This window comes from Armigeres subalbatus, chromosome 1 (assembly GCF_024139115.2).
Source record: "Armigeres subalbatus isolate Guangzhou_Male chromosome 1, GZ_Asu_2, whole genome shotgun sequence".
NCBI classification, from domain to species: Eukaryota; Metazoa; Arthropoda; class Insecta; order Diptera; family Culicidae; genus Armigeres; species Armigeres subalbatus.
The window spans coordinates 296,031,732-296,050,985 of NC_085139.1; the positions used below are offsets into that span (position 1 = coordinate 296,031,732).

Genomic DNA, 19,254 nt, shown 5'->3' on the forward strand with positions numbered 1-19,254 from the left:
TTGGAAGGAGGGTTCCGAGGTTCTTGAAAGGAGGCTTTTGAAAGGAGGCTTCCGAGCCTCTTGAAAGGAGGATTCCGAGCCTCTTGGAAGAAGGCTTCCGAGCATCTTGAAAGGAGGCTTCCGAGCCTCTTGAAAGGAGGCTTCCGAGCCTCTTGAAAGGAGGCTTCCGAGCCTCTTGAAAGGACGCGTCCGAGCCTCTTGAAAGGAGGCGTCCGAGCCTCTCGAAAGGAGGCTTTCGAGCGACCGAGCCTTTCGTTCAAAAACGGGCCAATTAAAAAAACAGCACTTTTTCGATTTTTGTTTTATATTTTAATGTACAAAACAATTATAGGATCGGTGGTCCTCTACGAACATCAGACTTGGGCCATGCTCGTGGAAAACTTACGGTACATAAATAAAAAATAAATTTTAAAAAATGAAAAATTGTAGAGAAATATACTTTAAAACAAACTTCAAAGATAGGAATATCTATAATTTGTTTTATTCGATCATCTTCAATTTGTACAAATGCTTCAATAATATAACCTAACTACATTGAGCTACCTTCTTGGAACCAATTTCAAAGACAGTGAACATATTCGCTTCCCATGTCGAACGGTCCCGGTGCTCTTCCCAGAAAACTATAAACCATTTCATTCCCGTCACGTTCGCCGGGCACCAATAAATGAACAGAAAAGCCACCAGAATCAATCCCTTTCAATCCGTCAATCTCCACCGGTTTTACAGTCCCGTATCAGTGCTCGCAATAAACACTTCGCCGCCTGTCAGCGGCAATCATACGATCGGTGGCGGGAAACTGATAATAAATTTCCTCGTAAAAGTCGGCACCCAACACTTAAATCGGAACGATTTTCCACACTTGGCAATTTTGTTCCGGTGGTTTCAATAGAAGTTCGAAGCATGAGATTCGTTAAAGGTAGTTCATAAAATGATTGTAAAATTGATACCATTTTTAATATGGTCAGTGAGAGCACATCAAAATCAGTTAAATTTTCGCCCCAGTGTACTCACTCGTGCGGCGGAGCCGGAAGCCGATTCTTCACATACAACAATGTATCGTCCTCGAAGCTGGAGCAGGACGACGACTGGGAAAGCCCCGGACGGGCTGGTCGGGAATCCATGGCACGGTGGCGCGAACAACGGGACAATGATCCGGAGACGTTGTTTTGATTGGTTTTCAATGACGGAGAAGCGAAGGACGACGTCGCTGGCATCGTCGTGATTTGATTTGTTCTTATCTCAGTTTGCTATTACTTTACACTAGGAACCTGTTTATCGCTTTTATTGTCGTTGTTGCTGTTCTTGGCACGAGGATGGTTCTTTGCGAGCAATTGAGAGGATTTACTTGATTGATATGAATTGTGGCCTTGGTTGGAGTCTCGCTTTACATTGTCACTGTAAGTTGTTTGTTTAACTGTTACTTCAGTCTATTCAATTCACAATTAAATTTTAACAGGTTGAACAGTTTTGATATGTTCTGGAATTATTCATACGAACCACAAATCGATAGAGCTAGTGTACCTTTCCGGTTTTTTTTTTTCAAAACCGCCGATCGATATTCACCGTTCAGACTGTGTGTACACTTTCGTATTTACAGCGACGCCCCACATATCCTTATCTGCTTCGTGCTTCGCTTCGGACGCCAAACCCCCATCCAGAAGTTATGCAACCATCGATCGCAGCCAGTTTTACCGGAAATAAACCCAACCATGAATCGAATCACAACCCCCTTTCGCTTTTCGCACTCGTGCACAACAGACTTTCGCACAATCGAACCCCCGTGTCGGGTGGAGCCTTTCGTTCAACGAGAGTGGAGCACACCGTGGCGAAACCTTGACCTTAGCCACCGCGGAACGGAATGCACTTGACTCACTAACTGCTGACTGACTGGCACAGAAAACAGATGTTTTTTTGTTCGTACGCCACAGCGCCACCGCACGGAAAACAAAGCAAACAATAATTCAGAGCACTTTATTTCGTCTTGCCGGCTCGGCTTGGCTCGACAAGACAAGTAGGCGATGCTGCCGGACAGATGCCTTCCTTCGCTCGTCGCGCGGGTTATCAAACTAAGCGCGCAAGCAAGCGTTGGACTCCGCAAGGCTGGTGATTTATAAGCGCCGTCATCGTCTAGTTGGCACCGTCGCCAAAGGTGGACTGCTGCGATGCAGCGCAAAACGGCCCGGTCGTTGATCATCCGCAGCATCGTCGTCCCCACATACTTAGATAGGTAGGTGCCTACCAGTTAGTAGTACTGCCATTTAGATCCGGGAGAAGGGAATTGAAGTAGTAGGGTGGACATGCAAAATGTCTGCTCCGTGGATGGATGACTGAATTGAGTGAATGGATGGGGGTCAGACAGGCAGGAGTATGTCCGTCCGCCCACTTGCTAAATCACATTATGTACTTATATTAATAATAAGGGTAATAAAGTGGAAAATTGTATTAACCGGTACCAGCGGAACGGCGTCGTTGGCAACTAGGCAATAAGAGTTTCTAAGTAGGTATGTATGCTAAGCATTTTTTATGGTAGGCCGAATCGCATATAACCAATTGACTGAGTTCGATGATACACGAAATGAATTGCTTGAAGCAGAATCTGAAGTATGAAATTCAAGTCTGACTGCATTTATATTCGTCATTTACACAGCTAGAAATATTTTATTATTTCACTTTGATATTGATGGGTTGATGGTCCCGTTTTAGACTTCAAATCCATTGAACGCATGCTTCCTGTCTTCATTACATCCTTCACAGTGACATAATCTTGCGTTTTCATAATGCGTGGGGTTGCCGGTGTACCAACCTGAGAGGGTAAATCTTGCTAGAGACCCTAGCCAAGCTGGACATCGTGCTTGAAAACGATGGTACCTTCGAACAAAACGGGGTAGAATCGAAAATCGACGTATAACGTTGTGCAATCCAAGTCTGGTCGGTAAACTGCTCAGTGGAGGGTGGAAGATAATTACATCCGCGGCAACCATTTGACTGTTTGGTAAAAAGAGGAAGCCCGAGAGCTACTCCTACAACGGAAGCATGGAAGGTCGCTCATCTCGATAGCGGGACCTCAACTAAAGCTCTGAGACTAGAAGTCTGAGCGGGTTGTATCACTATGCAAATGATGAGGCGACTGAGGAATGGCAGTCTACCGGTATACCGGTGTGGAGGGAGTAAATTGCAGGGGAAGTAAGTCGAAAGACATTTGATCGAATGGACATTTAGTCAAAAATTAATTTTTAGTCTACTAGAGACGTAGGACATTTGGTAGAAGGGACATTTACTCAAAAGTCAGTTTTAGAATGCAGAATATTCGTACATCTATTCGAATGACGTTTGGTCCAATCCAAAGAACATTTCGTCGAATTGAAATTTGGTCCAATGAACATTTGGTCGAATGGAAATTTAGTCGGAAGCATTATCTTTGCACATTTCGTCGAACGACGTTTCGTCGAATGGGTATTTGAAAGAAAGAAACTTTAGTCAATCATAATTATATAGGTATCAGAACGTCGGCTCAGGAGGCACGTTCCCCTCAATTTGGGAGATTTGTGCCATCGCCTTCACTGGCCTTTCTCATCATTTACCTGACGGAAAAGGAAGTGAAAAGGGGAAAGGAAGAGGAAGTGAAGTTGGAAAGGAGAATGGAACCATTTATAGGAAGCCAATTATGTAGACTCACACGCATTCAGCTAGGGACTAAAGAGTGGTGTCACAAAAACACAGAGGACGTAACAATGGACGAACGTCAAAGACGAAACACAGAGTGCATTGTGAAAAACGCATAATGCGAATCCATATACAGTCAAACCTCCATGAGTCGATATTGAAGGGACCATCGACTCAAGGAAATATCGAGATGTGGAACAGAAACTCCTTGGAAAGCTCTTTGAAGGGGGCATCACAGTAGCCCTGGAAATATTTTAATTAAATTTTTTAATATGGAATAATTTTTTTCTATGAGTCGATATCGAGTCATAGAACATCGACTCATGGAGGTTTGACTGTAGGTGACAATCACAAAGTACATTGTAAAAATCGCATAATGCGAATCCATATAGGTGGCAATTTGTTGAAAACTGAGTAAAACACATATCCATAACCCCACTCTTATTTAACCTCACGATGAGATTGAACAAGAGTAGCCGAAGCCGAACGTCAAGGACGAGACACAGAGTACACTGTGAAAAACGCATAATGCGAATCCATTAAGGTAACATACACAAAGTACATTGTAAAAAAAACGCATAATGCGAATCCATATAGGTGACAATTTGTTGAAAAAAACTAAGTAAAAAAACGTTTGGCCATCCTCAGCTATCCTCAGCATGGTCTTGCTTTGTAGCCGCGCATCTTCACGCACGGCTTAGCAGGCCCTTTAGGAAAACTAGATTACAACGTAGTGGAATTAAATGGAATAGTACTAAGCTCGAGATTTTTCCGAGAAATCTCTCAGAAAATTTGAAAATCATTCTTCAGGAAATTAAGGATTTGCTCCTAGAACGCCCTCTGAAATTTCAACTAGATTTTTTTGGTGTTGGTCTAAAATTATTTCAGAATTTTATTTGATTTGTTTCGGAAACTCAAAAATATTTTCTTCTGGAAATTCCTTTGAAAATACTCTTTATTTTGATGCTGGTTCATTAGGCTGAGGGCCATTAGGTCGAATGGTCATTAGGCGGAATGAAAACTGGGGAGCGTGAAGTGAGTAGTGCGAAGTGAGGAAGAAGTGGAACGGAAGAAGAAAAAAAAAGAAAAAGGAGGAGGAAGTAAGAAAAAAGAAGGAAGCAGGAAGAAATAAACAAGAAGAAAGAAGGAAGACGGAAGAAAGAAGGAAGAAAACGGAAGAAGAAAGAAGAAGGAAGAAAGACAAAGGAAGATGGAAGAAGAAAGAAGGAAGCAGGAGTAAGGAAGATGAAAGTTAAAGGAAGAAGGAAAAAGGTAGAAGGATGAGGGAAGGAGGAAGAAGGAAGAAGGAAGAAAGAAGAAAGAAGAAAGAGGAAGAAGGAAGAAAGAAGACAGAAGAAGAAGGAAAAAGGAAGCAAGAAGAAGGAAGAAGGAAAAAGGAAGAAGAAAGAAGGCTGAGGGAACGAGCAAGAAAGAAGAAAGAAAAAGGAAGAAAGAAGAAAGAAGAAGGAAGAAAGAAGAAGGGAGAAAGAAGTAGGAAGAAAGAAAAAGGAAGGAGTAAGAAGGAAGAAGGAATGAAGAATAATGAATACGGAAGAAGATAGAAAGGAAAAGGTAGAAGGGAGAAGGTAGAAGGGAGAAGGTAGAAGGGAGAAAAAAGCGAAGGAGGAAAAATGAAGAAAAAAAAGGAGGAAGAAAGAAAGAAACAACAAGAAAGAAAGATAAAAGAAAGATAAAAGAAGAAGGAAGAAGGGGGAAAGAAGATAGAAGAAGGAAAAAAGAAGAAGGGTGGGGACAAGAATAAAAAGAAAGAAGGAAGGGGAAAAAGGAAGTATGAAGCAGAAAGATGAAGATGAAAGAAGAAGAATAAAGAAAGAAAGAAATAAAGAAGAAGAATTAAGGAAGAAAGAAGGAAGAAGAATGCAGAAAAAGAAGGGAGAAGAAATAAGTAACATAGAAGGAAGATGAAAAAAGGAAGAGTGAAAAAGAAAAAAAAGGAAGAAGAAGGAAAAAGAAGACAGATAGAAGAAAGAAATTGCAAGAAGGGGTAAGTTGGTGAAAGAACTTCTCATTTTTTGCTAATTCGGCCTAATGACCATTCGGTCTAATAACCTTCGGCCTAATGGCATGACACCCTTTATTTTAGATTATTTCCTAGGTTTTATTAGATTAACTTCCGGAGGAATTCCCGGAGGAACTTCCGGAGGAATTCCCGGAGGAACTTCCAGAGGAATTCCCGGAGGAACTTCCGGAGGAATTCCCGGAGGAACTTCCGGAGGAATCCCGCAGGAACTTCCGGAAGAATTCCCGGAGGAACTTCGGAGGAATTCCCGGAGGAACTTCGGAGGAATTCGGAGGAACTTCCGGAGGAATTCCGGAGGAACTTCGGAGGAATTCCCGGAGGAACTTCGGAGGAACTTCCGGAGGAATTCGGAGGAACTTCCGGAGGAATTCCCGGAGGAACTTCGGAGGAATTCCGGAGGAACTTTCGGAGGAATCCGCAGGAAATTCGGAGGAATTCTGGAGGAACTTCCGGAGGAATTCCGGAGGAACTTCCGGAGGAATTCCGAGGAACTTCCGGAGGAATTCCTGGAGGAACTTCCGGAGGAATTCCTGGAGGAACTTCCGGAGGAATTCCTGGAGGAACTTCCGGAGGAATTCCTGGAGGAACTTCCGGAGGAATTCCTGGAGGAACTTCCGGAGGAATTCCCGAAGGAGGAACTTCCGCAGGAATTCTCGAAGGAGGAACTTCCGCAGGAATTCCCGAAGGAGGAACTTCCGGAGGAATTCCCGAAGGAGGAACTTCCGGAGGAATTCCCGAAGGAGGAACTTCCGGAGGAATTCCCGAAGGAACTTCCGGAGGAATTCCCGAAGGAACTTCCGGAGGAATTCCCGAAGGAACTTCCGGAGGAATTCCCGAAGGAGGAACTTCGGAGGAATTCTGAAGGAGGAACTTCCGGAGGAATTCCTGAAGGAGGAACTTCGGAGGAATTCCGAAGGAGGAACTTCCGGAGGAATTCCCGGAGGAACTTCCGGAGGAATTCGGAGGAACTTCCGGAGGAATTCGGAGGAACTTCCGGAGGAATTCCCGGAGGAACTTCGGAGGAATTCCGGAGGAACTTCCGGAGGAATTCCGGAGGAACTTCGGAGGAATTCGGAGGAACTTCCGGAGGAATTCGGAGGAACTTCCGGAGGAATTCCGGAGGAACTTCCGGAGGAATTCCGGAGGAACTTCCGGAGGAATTCCGGAGGAACTTCCGGAGGAATTCCGGAGGAACTTCCGGAGGAATTCCCGGAGGAACTTCCGGAGGAATTTCCGGAGGAACTTCCGGAGGAATTCCGGAGGAACTTCCGGAGGAATTCGGAGGAACTTCCGGAGGAATTCCCGGAGGAACTTCCGGAGGAATTCCGGAGGAACTTCCGGAGGAATTCCGTAGGAACTTGCGGAGGAACTTCCGGAGGAATTCGGAGGAACTTCCGGAGGAATTCCGGAGGAACTTCCGGAGGAATTCAGGAGGAACTTCCGGAGGAATTCCCGGAGGAACTTCCGGAGGAATTCCGGAGGAACTTCCGGAGGAATTCCGGAGGAACTTCCGAGGAATTCCCGGAGGAATTTCCGGAGGAATTCGGAGGAACTTCCGGAGGAATTCGGAGGAACTTCCGGAGGAATTCCCGGAGGAACTTCCGGAGGAATTCCGGAGGAACTTCCGGAGGAATTCCCGGAGGAACTTCCGGAGGAATTCTGGAGGAACTTCCGGAGGAATTCCCGGAGGAACTTCCGGAGGAATTCGGAGGAACTTCCGGAGGAATTCCCGGAGGAACTTCCGGAGGAATTCCCGGAGGAACTTCCGGAGGAATTCGGAGGAACTTCCGGAGGAATTCCGGAGGAACTTCCGGAGGAATTCCCGGAGGAACTTCCGGAGGAATTCCAGGGAACTTCGGAGGAATTCCTGGGAACTTCGGAGGAATTCCCGGAGGAACTTCCGGAGGAATTCCCGGAGGAACTTCCGGAGGAATTCCGGAGGAACTTCCGGAGGAATTCCGGAGGAACTTCCGAGGAATTCGGAGGAACTTCCGGAGGAATTCCGGAGGAACTTCCGGAGGAATTCGGAGGAACTTCCGGAGGAATTCGGAGGAACTTCCGGAGGAATTCCCGGAGGAACTTCCGGAGGAATTCCCGGAGGAACTTCCGGAGGAATTCCCGGAGGAACCTCCGGAGGAATTCCCGGAGGAACTTCCGGAGGAATTCCCGGAGGAACTTCCGGAGGAATTCCTGGAGGAACTTCGGGAGGAATTCCTGTATGGAACTTCCGGAGGAATTCCTGGAGGAACTTCCGGAGGAATACCCGGGAACTTATGGAGGAACTCCTGTGGGGACTTCCAGACGAATTCCTGGAGGATTGCCTGCAAGAAATTCTGAGAAAAATTCTGAAAATATCTAAATAATGAAATTGATTCACGCTGACAATCAATCAACAAAATGTGCCAAAGCCGACTACAATGAAGTATTGGAAAAATAACATTGACATTATTTGTTTTTGAGCTTGTGCCAAAAATAATAGAATAGAAGCTATTTATTGCTCAGTACCAAATATTTTGCTATTTTTGTAGGTTTTCCAGTTCACCAGCGTCTCCAGAAGTTTCAATTTGCGCAAGCAAAAATCCTAATTAGTATTCGTATTCGTTTCTTCCGCTGCTGATTGAACTTCCTCACGTAGACTCAATTCCTCCAATCAATCTATCCATGTATCTTGTTGGTTATTAAATCAAATTTAATCAAAAATCCATTGACTAATTATTCATTTTACTAAATTACTTTTCACCTATCTATTATGCTTAAATTCGCCTTTCCAATCGACCAAATGTTCATTCGACCAAATATCTATTCGACTAAATGACCATTCGACTAAACGCTATTCAACTGAACGTCATTCGACTAAACGTCATTCGATGGAATGTCATTCGACGATCTGTTCCAAAGCCTAACCCATCATGTGCGACATCTGGATTTTGTTCCAAATGTAACAACAGTATTAATTCTTCACCACCTTTTCGTTATGGCGAAGCGAACTTTATGCACAGTTTTCATTTAGATATTTTGTCCAAATCAAACAAACAACAATGCTTGAGAGAGCCTATGACGAAAGAAAAACAGGTGAAAGACGAATGGTCGAAAGAACAAAAGGTTGAAAAGACAAAATGCCGAAAGGGACAGAGGGTCGAATGGAACACAATGTCGAAGAGGTAAAAGAAGAAGGAAAAAGAAGGTAGAAATAAAGAATATTAAAAAAGGAAGAAGAGAAAAGGAAGAAAGTATATGTGAGAATGGTTTAGGGAAATGGAAGAAGGAAGAATGAAGACGAAATCATACATTAGGCACAGGAAAGAAGGAAGACGGAAGAAGCAAGAAAGAAAAAGGAGTTAGGAAGAAGCAACAAGGAAGAAGGAAGAAGAAAGAAGGAAATATGTATAAGGAAGAAAGCATTAGATAGTAGGAAGAAAAAAGAAAGAAGATGGAAGAAGGAAAAAAGAAGAAATAAAATAAGAAGGAAGAAAGAAGAGGGAAGGAAGACAGCAAGAGAAAAGAATTGGGAAGAAAGAAGAAGTTAGAAGGAAAAAGGAAGAAGTAATAAGGAATAAGGAAGAAAGGAGAAGGAGGATGGAAGTAGAAAGCAAGAAGAAAGAATAAGGGAGAAGGGAGAAGGAAGAAAGAAGATGAACGAAGGGAAAAAAGAAGGAAGAGTGGAGAAGGGATAAGGGAGAAATAAGATTGAAGAAGGAAGAAGAAAGAACGAAGAAGGGAAAAGACAGAAAGAAGAAGGAAAGAGATTAGGGGAGACATAAGATTGGAGAAGGAAGAAGAAAAAAGGAAGAAATAAGATTGAAAGTTGAAGGACAAAAAGGTCGAAGGACAAAAGGTCGAAGGGTCAAAAGTTCGAAAGTACAAAAGGTCGAAACAAAAATATCTGTGTCAAAAGGTCGAACGACAAAAGATCGAAAGTAACAAGGTCGAAGGGCAAAAGGTACATGCTCAAAATATGCGATTCCATGGGGTTCAATGGCGATCCTCGAACAGTGAATTGTAGGTTGAGGAACGCTTGGAAAAAATAATAAATAATAATAACTAGCGCTCACCAATTAGTTGGAATACCGAAGGTTCTCTCGTAATAAATGATGGCGATCCTTACCTGTAATGAAAAAAGAGAGATACAATATGAAAAAACAGTCCAAACAGTGCCGACTGAAAAAAGTAGAGATAGATTCTGCGTATCTATCGGGTCAACTACACCTGGTATCAAACTAAAATCATGGAGGGCATTTTACCCAATGCTGCTGAACAGTTTTCAATATCCCTATCTACCGTTTTCCCTGGCAAGCCTATTTATGCCTGAAAAACACTCATTGGACATACAGATATCGTAATAAAGTAGATTATCGTAAAGTTTTAACTTATATCAAGCAAACATGCAAATAACTTCAACGCAGTTAAATCACCCTCCTATTTTATGACCAAATAATTTCGGATTTTTTCCAATCAATCAGCTAACGCCAGTCACCAGTCGATTTTACAGGTCAAGAACTACAAATGCAGCAGATGAGTATCACGATATATATACCAAAGGTATGACAAAAGGTTCATCATTGATGCTACCTTTTGCAGTTCTGTTTTAGCGAGGCATATGAATTGGAAAGTCGGTGAAGTCTATACGCATAGCTATCACTAAGTGGTCCGAACTGCATCACTGATACAGTTCGGAAAATTGTACTCATGATAAAAAGTCAACTGGATATGCGAGAAAAAGCTAGAATTCGCCCATCCGAACCGAAGTGATGATGATCAGTATCCAGAAGGAAGTGCATAAGGTAGGGAATGTCTCTCATAAAAAGCTATTGGAGGAAGACTGTGGGTGCTATCGACTACGAGGAACGACTGGTTTTGCTTGCAAGATTGCGAGAGTCGATTCTATGAGTAAGTGGCAGCTAACTTGGGACACAAGATCCAAAGAAAGGTTCGTTCCGCACCTTCTATCGTCGGTGGATAGAAAACACGGAAAGGTCAACTTCTACCTGACGCAATTTCTGTCGGGCCTTGGGTGCTTCATCTGCACAGATTCGGACACGCAGAGTCCCTAATTTGCCCGACCGCGATCAAACAGGGAGCTGAGTGGCTCAAGATCAAGGATATCGGTTTCAGAGAAAATCCGCCGTCGAGAACATCTCGTCGTATTAGGCTAGATCCACCTTCGCGTCGGGAACTAGACCAAGTAGATCATGACGCATTGAAGGACCGGTGTCGAATCGTCGTGGCGCCATTGAACCGGAAGATTTGCCAGAAGAGATTTTCCCGCCGAGAATCCCCTTGTCGGCGTAAGACAGATACGCTGTCGAGATTTTTCTTAATAGCTTGCGTCCAAGCAGGGAACTGAATGGCTAAAAAAAGGGTTACAAAAACATGAGAATGGATCCGAATAGCTCAAGGAGTTATGGAAGTCAACGCGCACATAAATGAAGCTGTGGAATCTGGTTTCCATAGCGGCAAAGATCATCTTATGTTGTCCCCCTAGCAGCAAAGGGAGGTGGTAAATGTTTCAAGTCAAGTCAAGACAAAGGTGTCATAATTCGATAACAAAAAATACACACGTACCTGAGTTGTTGAATTACAAGCAGATGAAGGATTTTTGAGGTGCCTAACTATGTCGATGAAAAAAACATCTGTCGGCGCTTTTTAATTAATGTCTAATAGGATTCATTAGCCATTAAGTGACTCTAAATAAAGTATGCGGTTATTTACGAGTGCTCAATTAGGTTGTGAAGTATTCCTTAATATCGTCGTAAACTGGCTGGCTGGTGATGTGCGGCTTTGGGATGGGCGGAACATAGAGGACTATGTATCACACAGGCCACTTCAGGCTTAGTCAGAATATAAGTATATTAAGTAAATATTTCCTAATGTGTGTATGCTTGTATGCACATCATTTATTCATATTGAGTAGCATGGCCTCCATGGAATCTGACCTTTTGTCCCATTTCATATAATTGAACTAAATCGAGTTGATTATTTTGAACTCGGATTAATTTCCTTGATCATTTTTAATGACGCCTTCAATATTAAATCGCTTGACATACAATTTATTACAGCAATTTATTCCTCTTATGAAAAAAACTTTGGTCGAATTTGTTGTTCAACATCCATCGGAAGGACGACCACACGAACTGCACCGCGGCAAATAATATTAGAAACACACACGCGTCTTCCCATTTCGGACGTAATTTTCTCCCGCCTAAAAATAAATCAGAAATTCACACCACCGTCAATTTACGTACCCCGAATTACGAACCGGGAGGAAATCTTGTTTTGCGTTGTGAAAAATTCCGTCAATTATGGTACAGCATGTCGGATCAAACTAGGCGTTTGAAAAAAGGTTCCTTAACTCGTTGGATTGGGGCCAATGCAATGGGTGAAATATGGTCGGCTTGCCGGCTAGCATGACGATTGCAGCCGGAAAGGAATCTTTCACATTTGCATCCCCGTAACCGTAGCAAAGGGGGTTTGATCGGGTTTTTGACCGAATGTTTTCATTCCCTCAATTCTCACTATTGTCAAGTTATTTTTGTAATGTAACTCGTGAAACAATCAGCGCTCGAGCGTCAAATAGGTAATAGTTTTTTTTCCTGTGATGTAATTCTCATAAGTAACATATTGGCGCCCAATCGTGCTGCCGTGTTCCAGTGTCCCACAACCAACATCCAGTATCTTGCATGTGATGCTTTTTTCAACTCTCCAAGTTGATTCGACATAAACATTTATTTTTCTTCGACCGTGGCAATGAATTTTCAGTGTCGCGGTGTCGCGTTTGACATATCCGAACCATACGGTGTTTTTCTATCGCATATCTGTCCTAGTACAGGAACACGCTCATCCACATTAGTGGAACCGCCATTGAATGGAGGAAAGCGATGGCATCATACGACGACGACGACGACGATTCGCATTTGCCGTTCAAATTTTCTCACGATAATTGCAACCGAAGTTGCTATACAAGTGGCAACAGAGGCTTTATTGCACGGGGAAATGTTCCATTAGCTTGATTAGATTAAAGGGCTTAGGCGTCATTCCCGTAATGACAATTGATTGTTAGAATTCTTTTCAAATGCTCATCGCATAGTTTACTTATTGTGCTTCGACGCTAGAATTTTAGATCGTTACCAATTAATTTTCGTATGACACAGCGAGATTGACCGGAAGTGATGAATTGACATTCAACTCTTCAGTGCTCGAAAGTAAAAGCTCGCAAACGATTTTTAAATTCATTAGGGTTCCATTTATTTGACCATGGCAATGAATCTTTGACATGAGATTGACGTGTCGTAGCTGGCGCGTTCAATATGGATATTTTTGCACGAGTCATAATACAAACCAGTTGGGAGCGGTTTCAATAGAGTGGATATTTAGCACTTGAACATACCCGAGGCAAAGGCATTTGAAGAAGATAGATTTTTAACTTGACTTTTGTTTTTCAATTTCAGTTTGATATGCGTAGGAAGTGGGATAATGACTGCGTTCAAAAATGCAACCCTTGTTGTGATCAAACATCAAACCGTTGCAACCTCAAATGAATCCAGCAGACGCTTTGTCTAACCAACCAAATTACCAAACCCAACAAGTCAGCCCACTCAAGTGAACTGAATTGTTCTGCGCCTTATCATCACCGACCGTGACCTCGGAAGCTTCTTCGGTCGGTAATCCTTCCCACCGCATCGTACCATATCAGTGCCGGATTTACTCACGCGAATATTCCAATAATTTCCAATTCAATGGGCCGCCGCTCCTTATCGTTTGCAAATCGTCTGTTCACTCGAACGGACGGCAGGCAATTGACGCAATTAAGCTCCGGCAGCTGAATGTGGTTATCAATAAGCTAACAACCGACTGGTTGTCGGCCAGTGAATGAACTTTAGCGAAGCGGAATGATGGAGAAAATAGTTTCTATGTTAGTACTCGCGTAAGGGAACATCCACAAATTACGTAACGCTTAGAGGGGGGAGGGGGGGTTGCCCGAAGTGTGACAATCCATACAAAAATTTTAGAGGCTTCATACAAAAAGTGTGACATAGGGGGGAGGGGGGGTTGAAAATGGCAAATTTTTGCGTTACGTAATTAATGGATCTTCCCTAAGGCCATACTTTAAGGGTAGGAGACGTTCAGTTTTCTACGGGAAACTCTTCTGACATTCCAGGAAAAAATCTTTTGAACTTTGAAAGTACCTCGTGCTTATCAATAAATCAGTGCCAGACCGAACCAAGATGCAACAAACTTTTGGCTAGCTACTGAAGAGCTTCGATACCACAAAGTTTTGTCTAGGCATTCGGTGAAATTGTCCCCATACCAGGTTTGGATCATATTTTCCGTACATCGTCCTGCCAGAACATGTAATGTAATAAATTTAAGCCTTTTATACAAATACTGTATTAAAATCTGAATGGGATTATTTAATCATTCTCACTGTGCACGTTTCAGTGACTTAATAATTACGATCGATAACGGCCCTGATAACGTCCTTACAGTCAGTAAGAAAAAATGAAGGAACGTTAGTAGGCGATTTTGGAAATTTGAAAAGCGTCACAGGAACGAATATTTGCCAATGGGTTGGTATCGTTGGGTATGGATTCACACTGATAAGTGAAGTGACCGTCAGAGCATTTCAAATATTAATATGAACGCAATCGCAAGAATCAAACATTTACTGACTCTCGCGCAAAATGGTAAAATTTTCAAATATCCACGGTAATTATACGGATTTTTGATATTTATTTCTTCGTGAATTCAGTGAGGATTTCACTGAGTAATCTGCAAGAATTCCTCCGAATTCTGACATTCCAGGAATTACTGAATTCTGCAAAGATGAGTCCGAGAAACCCGCGAGAATATCTCCGAGAATTCTGCGAAGATTCTTCCAGAAATCCTGAAAGGATTCTTTTTACAAATGCTAGAAATGCTCCGGAAGCTCTGCGGTAATCTTTCCGAAAGTCCTGCGAAAATCCAGAGAGGATTCCACCGAACACCCTGCAAGGATCCATCCGAGAATCCGAGAGAATTCTTTAGAGAATCCTGCGGTGATTTCTTCGGGAATTCTGTGAGGATTTCTCCAAAAGTTTTGCGAATGATAACCCGGCGAGGATGCCTTCGAAAGTCTGCGATGATTTATACGTGAATCTTGGGAAGGTTCCTTTGAAAATACCGGTTCAATAGTTCGGCGAGCATATCTCCAAGAATCGAACTAGGATTCCCCCGGGAATCCTGGCAGCATTCCTCAGAGATGATTTCTCCAAGGATACTGCAAAAATTCCTCCGAGAATCCTGCGATGATTTTGCTACGAATCATGCGAGGATTTCTCCGAGAATCAACAAAGAATTCCCTAGAGAATAAGGTACACCGGGGCAAGTTGAAATGCGGGGTAAGTTGAAACGGAAGCTGTTATTTAGATGGGAAATGACCGAGTGCTCTGATTATTTTTTTCAACAAACTACTCCCTTAGACGCGCCTTTTGACTGCCATTCCCGGAAGATTGCAGCTTTCAAAACCAATTCCTGCCATTGTTTATTTTACGCCCTTTGCAAAATCCAAACCAACTATTTAACGTGCCAATGAAATAGGTCTCAAACGATGTTTAAAAGAGTTTTTTTCATCAAATTTTCACCGTAGATAATCATTCAATGTTGAATAAGCATAATGATTATGAAAAATCGATGAAAGACCCGATTTAATTTCTGTTTTTTGGTTGTTTGATATTGCTCCGCATGTTTAACTCATCGGGGCAAATAGAAATGCGTGGTGCGGGGCAAGTTGAAACAACGATTCAAAACGTCACCCTCGCAATTAAAAGTAATTTTTTTTTCCAGATGAAGGACCATACATTCCGAAAACATAAATTTATAAATACCTGCAAACTTCTGAAAATAACTGTAATAAATTCCCGCTCATTTAGTCATGAATGCAACCCTCCTACAATCTCCACTAGAATGAAAAGGGGTCATGTTTAAACTGCAGTTTTGAGATTCTTAATCTACTGAGCACTGACTCTCAGAAATATAAAACATAGTATATGTAAGCATTTCGCTAACTCCACCTTTCGCTTTCCTAGCTGCCTATTTCTCCAATCGAAGAGTTTATGAGAGATCTACTGGCTGATTAATTAATGTACATTTATGAAGAAGCCACAACCGAATTAATCAAGTGCATTTGTTTTACATGTAGAAATACAAAAAAAAAACTAATAGATTTAGAAAAATGCTATCTTTCCAAAAATTTGACTAATATTCTTTATTTGTATATCATTTGTATTTTATCAGTTTTTCTTAAACAGGAGACAATCTTAAACTAATTTCTGAAAGAAAATCAAAATCGTCAAAAACTTACATGGGACTCTTATGTGAATCCTGGCAATATTATAGTCACCTTTACAACATCGTGCTACTTGAGTCTCCCTGAGTACATACAATTTGGTATTAATACGGCAAAATTAGCTTATGTCTGTGGATAATGCATCGTTTCAACTTGCCCCGATACGCGGGGCAAGTTGAAACGATGCATACAAAAAAGTAATTCAAATATACAAAATATTTATAAAAAAGTTAGTTAAGGTTGCTTATTTTTTATGCATAATCTTTCGCCTGAACTTGCAAACACCGCAAACGGAGTCAAAAAATATCAAAGGGTGATTTTTTTACAGCACTTCGAATTTCAACTTTGAAAAAACCGTTTCAACTTGCCCCGGCGTACCTTAATAAGAAAATTCTTCCGAAAATTCTGAGAAGATTCTTCGAAAATGTTGCAAAAATTCTTCGAAGAATCAATCCTGCTAGGATTCTGCAGTTATTCCGGCGAGTATTCTTCCAAGAATCCGGTAAGGATTCTTCAAAGATCTCTGGGATAATATCACCGAGAATTTTGTGAATTTTCCCTGAAAATCCAGCGATCATTCTCCTGAAAGAATGCCTCTAAAAATCCTGCGAGGGTTCCTCTGAGAATCCTGTGACAATCCCTTTCTCAGATAATCTGGCGAAGATTTCTCTGAAAATCATGTGAAGATTTCTTCAATTACCAAGCGAGCAAACTTGAGGAGGGGATTCCTACCAAAATCCGGAAGGCATTCCTGTCGGAATAGGGAGAGCATTCCCATCGGAATAGGGAGGGCATTCCTATCAGAATCGGAAGGGCATTCCTATCGGAATCCGGAGGACATTTCTACCAGACTCCGGAAGGGATTCTTGCCGCATTCCAGAAAAGTATTCCTGCCAGAATCCGGAGAGGATTCCTACCGGAATCCGGAGAGGATTCCTACCGGAATCCGGAGAGGATTCCTACCGGAATCCGGAGAGGATTCCTACCGGAATCCGGAGAGGATTCCTGCCGGAATCCGGAGAGGATTCCTGCCGGAATCCGGAGAGGATTCCTGCCGGAATCCGGAGAGGATTCCTACCGGAATCCGGAGAGGATTCCTGCCGGAATCCGGAGAGGATTCCTGCCGGAATCCGGAGAGGATTCCTGCCGGAATCCGGAGAGGATTCCTGCCGGAATCCGGAGAGGATTCCTGCCGGAATCCGGAGAGGATTCCTGCCGGAATCCGGAGAGGATTCCTGCCGGAATCCGGAGAGGATTCCTGCCGGAATCCGGAGAGGATTCCTGCCGGAATCCGGAGGCGATTCCTACCGGAATCCGGAGAGGATTCCTACCGGAATCCGGAGAGGATTCCTACCGGAATCCGGAGAGGATTCCTACCGGAATCCGGAGAGGATTCCTACCGGAATCCGGAGAGGATTCCTACCGGAATCCGGAGAGGATTCCTACCGGAATCCGGAGAGGATTCCTACCGGAATCCGGAGAGGATTCCTACCGGAATCCGGAGAGGATTCCTACCGGAATCCGGAGAGGATTCCTACCGGAATCCGGAGAGGATTCCTACCGGAATCCGGAGAGGATTCCAACCGGAATCCGGAGAAGATTCCTATCGGAATCCGGAGAAGATTCCTATCGGAATCCGGAGAGGATTCCTACCGGAATCCGGAGAGGATTCCTGCCGAGATTCGGAGAGGATATCTGGAATCTGGAGAGGATTCCTGTCGGAATCCGGAAGGGATTCCTCTCGGAATCCGGAAGGGATTCCTGTCGGAATCCGGAAGGGATTCCTGTCGGAATCCGGAAAGGGTTCCTGTCGGAATCCGGAAGGGGTTCCTTTCGGAATCCGGAAGGGATTCCTGTCGGAATCCGGAAGGGATTCCTGTCGGAATCCGGAAGGAATTCCTGTCGGAATCCGGAAGAGATTCCTGTCGGAATCCGGAAGAGATTCCTGTCGGAATCCGGAAGGGATTCCTGTCGGAATCCGGAAGGGATTCCTGTCGGAATCCGGGAGGGATTCCTGTCGGAATCCGGGAGGGATTCCTGTCGGAATCCGGGAGGGATTCCTGTCGGAATCCGGGAGGGATTCCTGTCGGAATCCGGGAGGGATTCCTGTCGGAATCCGGGAGGGATTCCTGTCGGAATCCGGAAGGGATTCCTGTCGGAATCCGGAAGGGATTCCTGTCGGAATCCGGAAGGGATTCCTGTCGGAATCCGGAAGGGATTCCTATCGGAACCCGGAAGGGTTTCCTGTCGGAATCGGGAAGGGATTCCTGTCGGAATCCGCAAGGATTCCTGTCGGAATCCGGAAGGATTCCTGTCGGAATCCGGAAGGATTCCTGTCGGAATCGGAAGGATTCCTGTCGGAATCCGGAAGGGATTCCTGTCGGAATCCGGAAGGGATTCCTGTCGGAATCCGGAAGGGATTCCTGTCGGAATCCGGAAGGGATTCCTGTCGGAATCCGGAAGGGATTCCTGTCGGAATCCGGAAGGGATTCCTGTCGGAATCCGGAAGGGATTCCTGTCGGAATCCGGAAGGGATCCCTGTCGGAATCCGGAAGGGATTCCTGTCGGAATCCGGAAGGGATTCCTGTCGGAATCCGGAAGGGATTCCTGTCGGAATCCGGAGGGGATTCCTGTCGGAATCCGGAGGGGATTCCTGTCGGAATCCGGAGAAGATTCTTTTAGGAATCCGGAGGGGATTTCTACGAGAATTTTTCGAAGATTCCTCTGAAAATCCTCCGAGGATTTCTTCAAGAATCCTTCAAGGATTTCTCCGAGAATCATACAAGCATTCCTGCTAAAATCTAGTGAGATTTTTTTTCGAAAATTCAGCGAGGATTTCTCCGAGATCTTGAGAGAACTTCTACGAACATTTTGCGATCCATCCTCTAAGAATCCTGACAACCCCTTTGTGAGCCCTCCGTGAGTCCTACGAACATTCTTTCGGAAATCCTGCGAGAATTTATCTGAGAGTCCTGTGGGGATTCCTCCCAAAAATGTTCGAGTATTTATCCAAGAATTGTTATGATAAATCTCCGACGAACCATTTTAGACAACTCGGTTTCAGATTCCTCCGAACATCTGGTGATGATTTCTTTGAGAATTCTGGAAGAAATTTTCCTAGTTTTCTGATTCCGAATTTTCGAGAATTCTAAAAGGATCTTTCTAGCAAAACCGAAATTCCTGTGAAGTTACCTTGGAGAATCCTACTAGGACTTCTAAGAGAAATGTT

At 43.6% G+C, this 19,254-nt stretch overlaps 1 protein-coding gene across 4 annotated transcripts in view; it reads right to left on the minus strand.

The window, feature by feature from the left end:
* LOC134207766 (cytosolic purine 5'-nucleotidase) overlaps positions 1-19,254 on the minus strand; it is a 158,524-nt gene that overhangs the window by 32,883 nt on the left and 106,387 nt on the right. Inside the window, exon 1 of one of the 4 annotated variants that reach the window (XM_062683639.1) lies at positions 1,012-2,138. The exons of the other annotated variants lie outside the window; for them this stretch is intronic. Within the exon in view, the coding sequence (XP_062539623.1) occupies positions 1,012-1,214 (203 nt within the window). The 5' untranslated portion in view covers positions 1,215-2,138. Of the gene's footprint in view, positions 1-1,011; positions 2,139-19,254 lie in introns of those variants that run through there. 4 annotated transcript variants of the gene reach the window in all.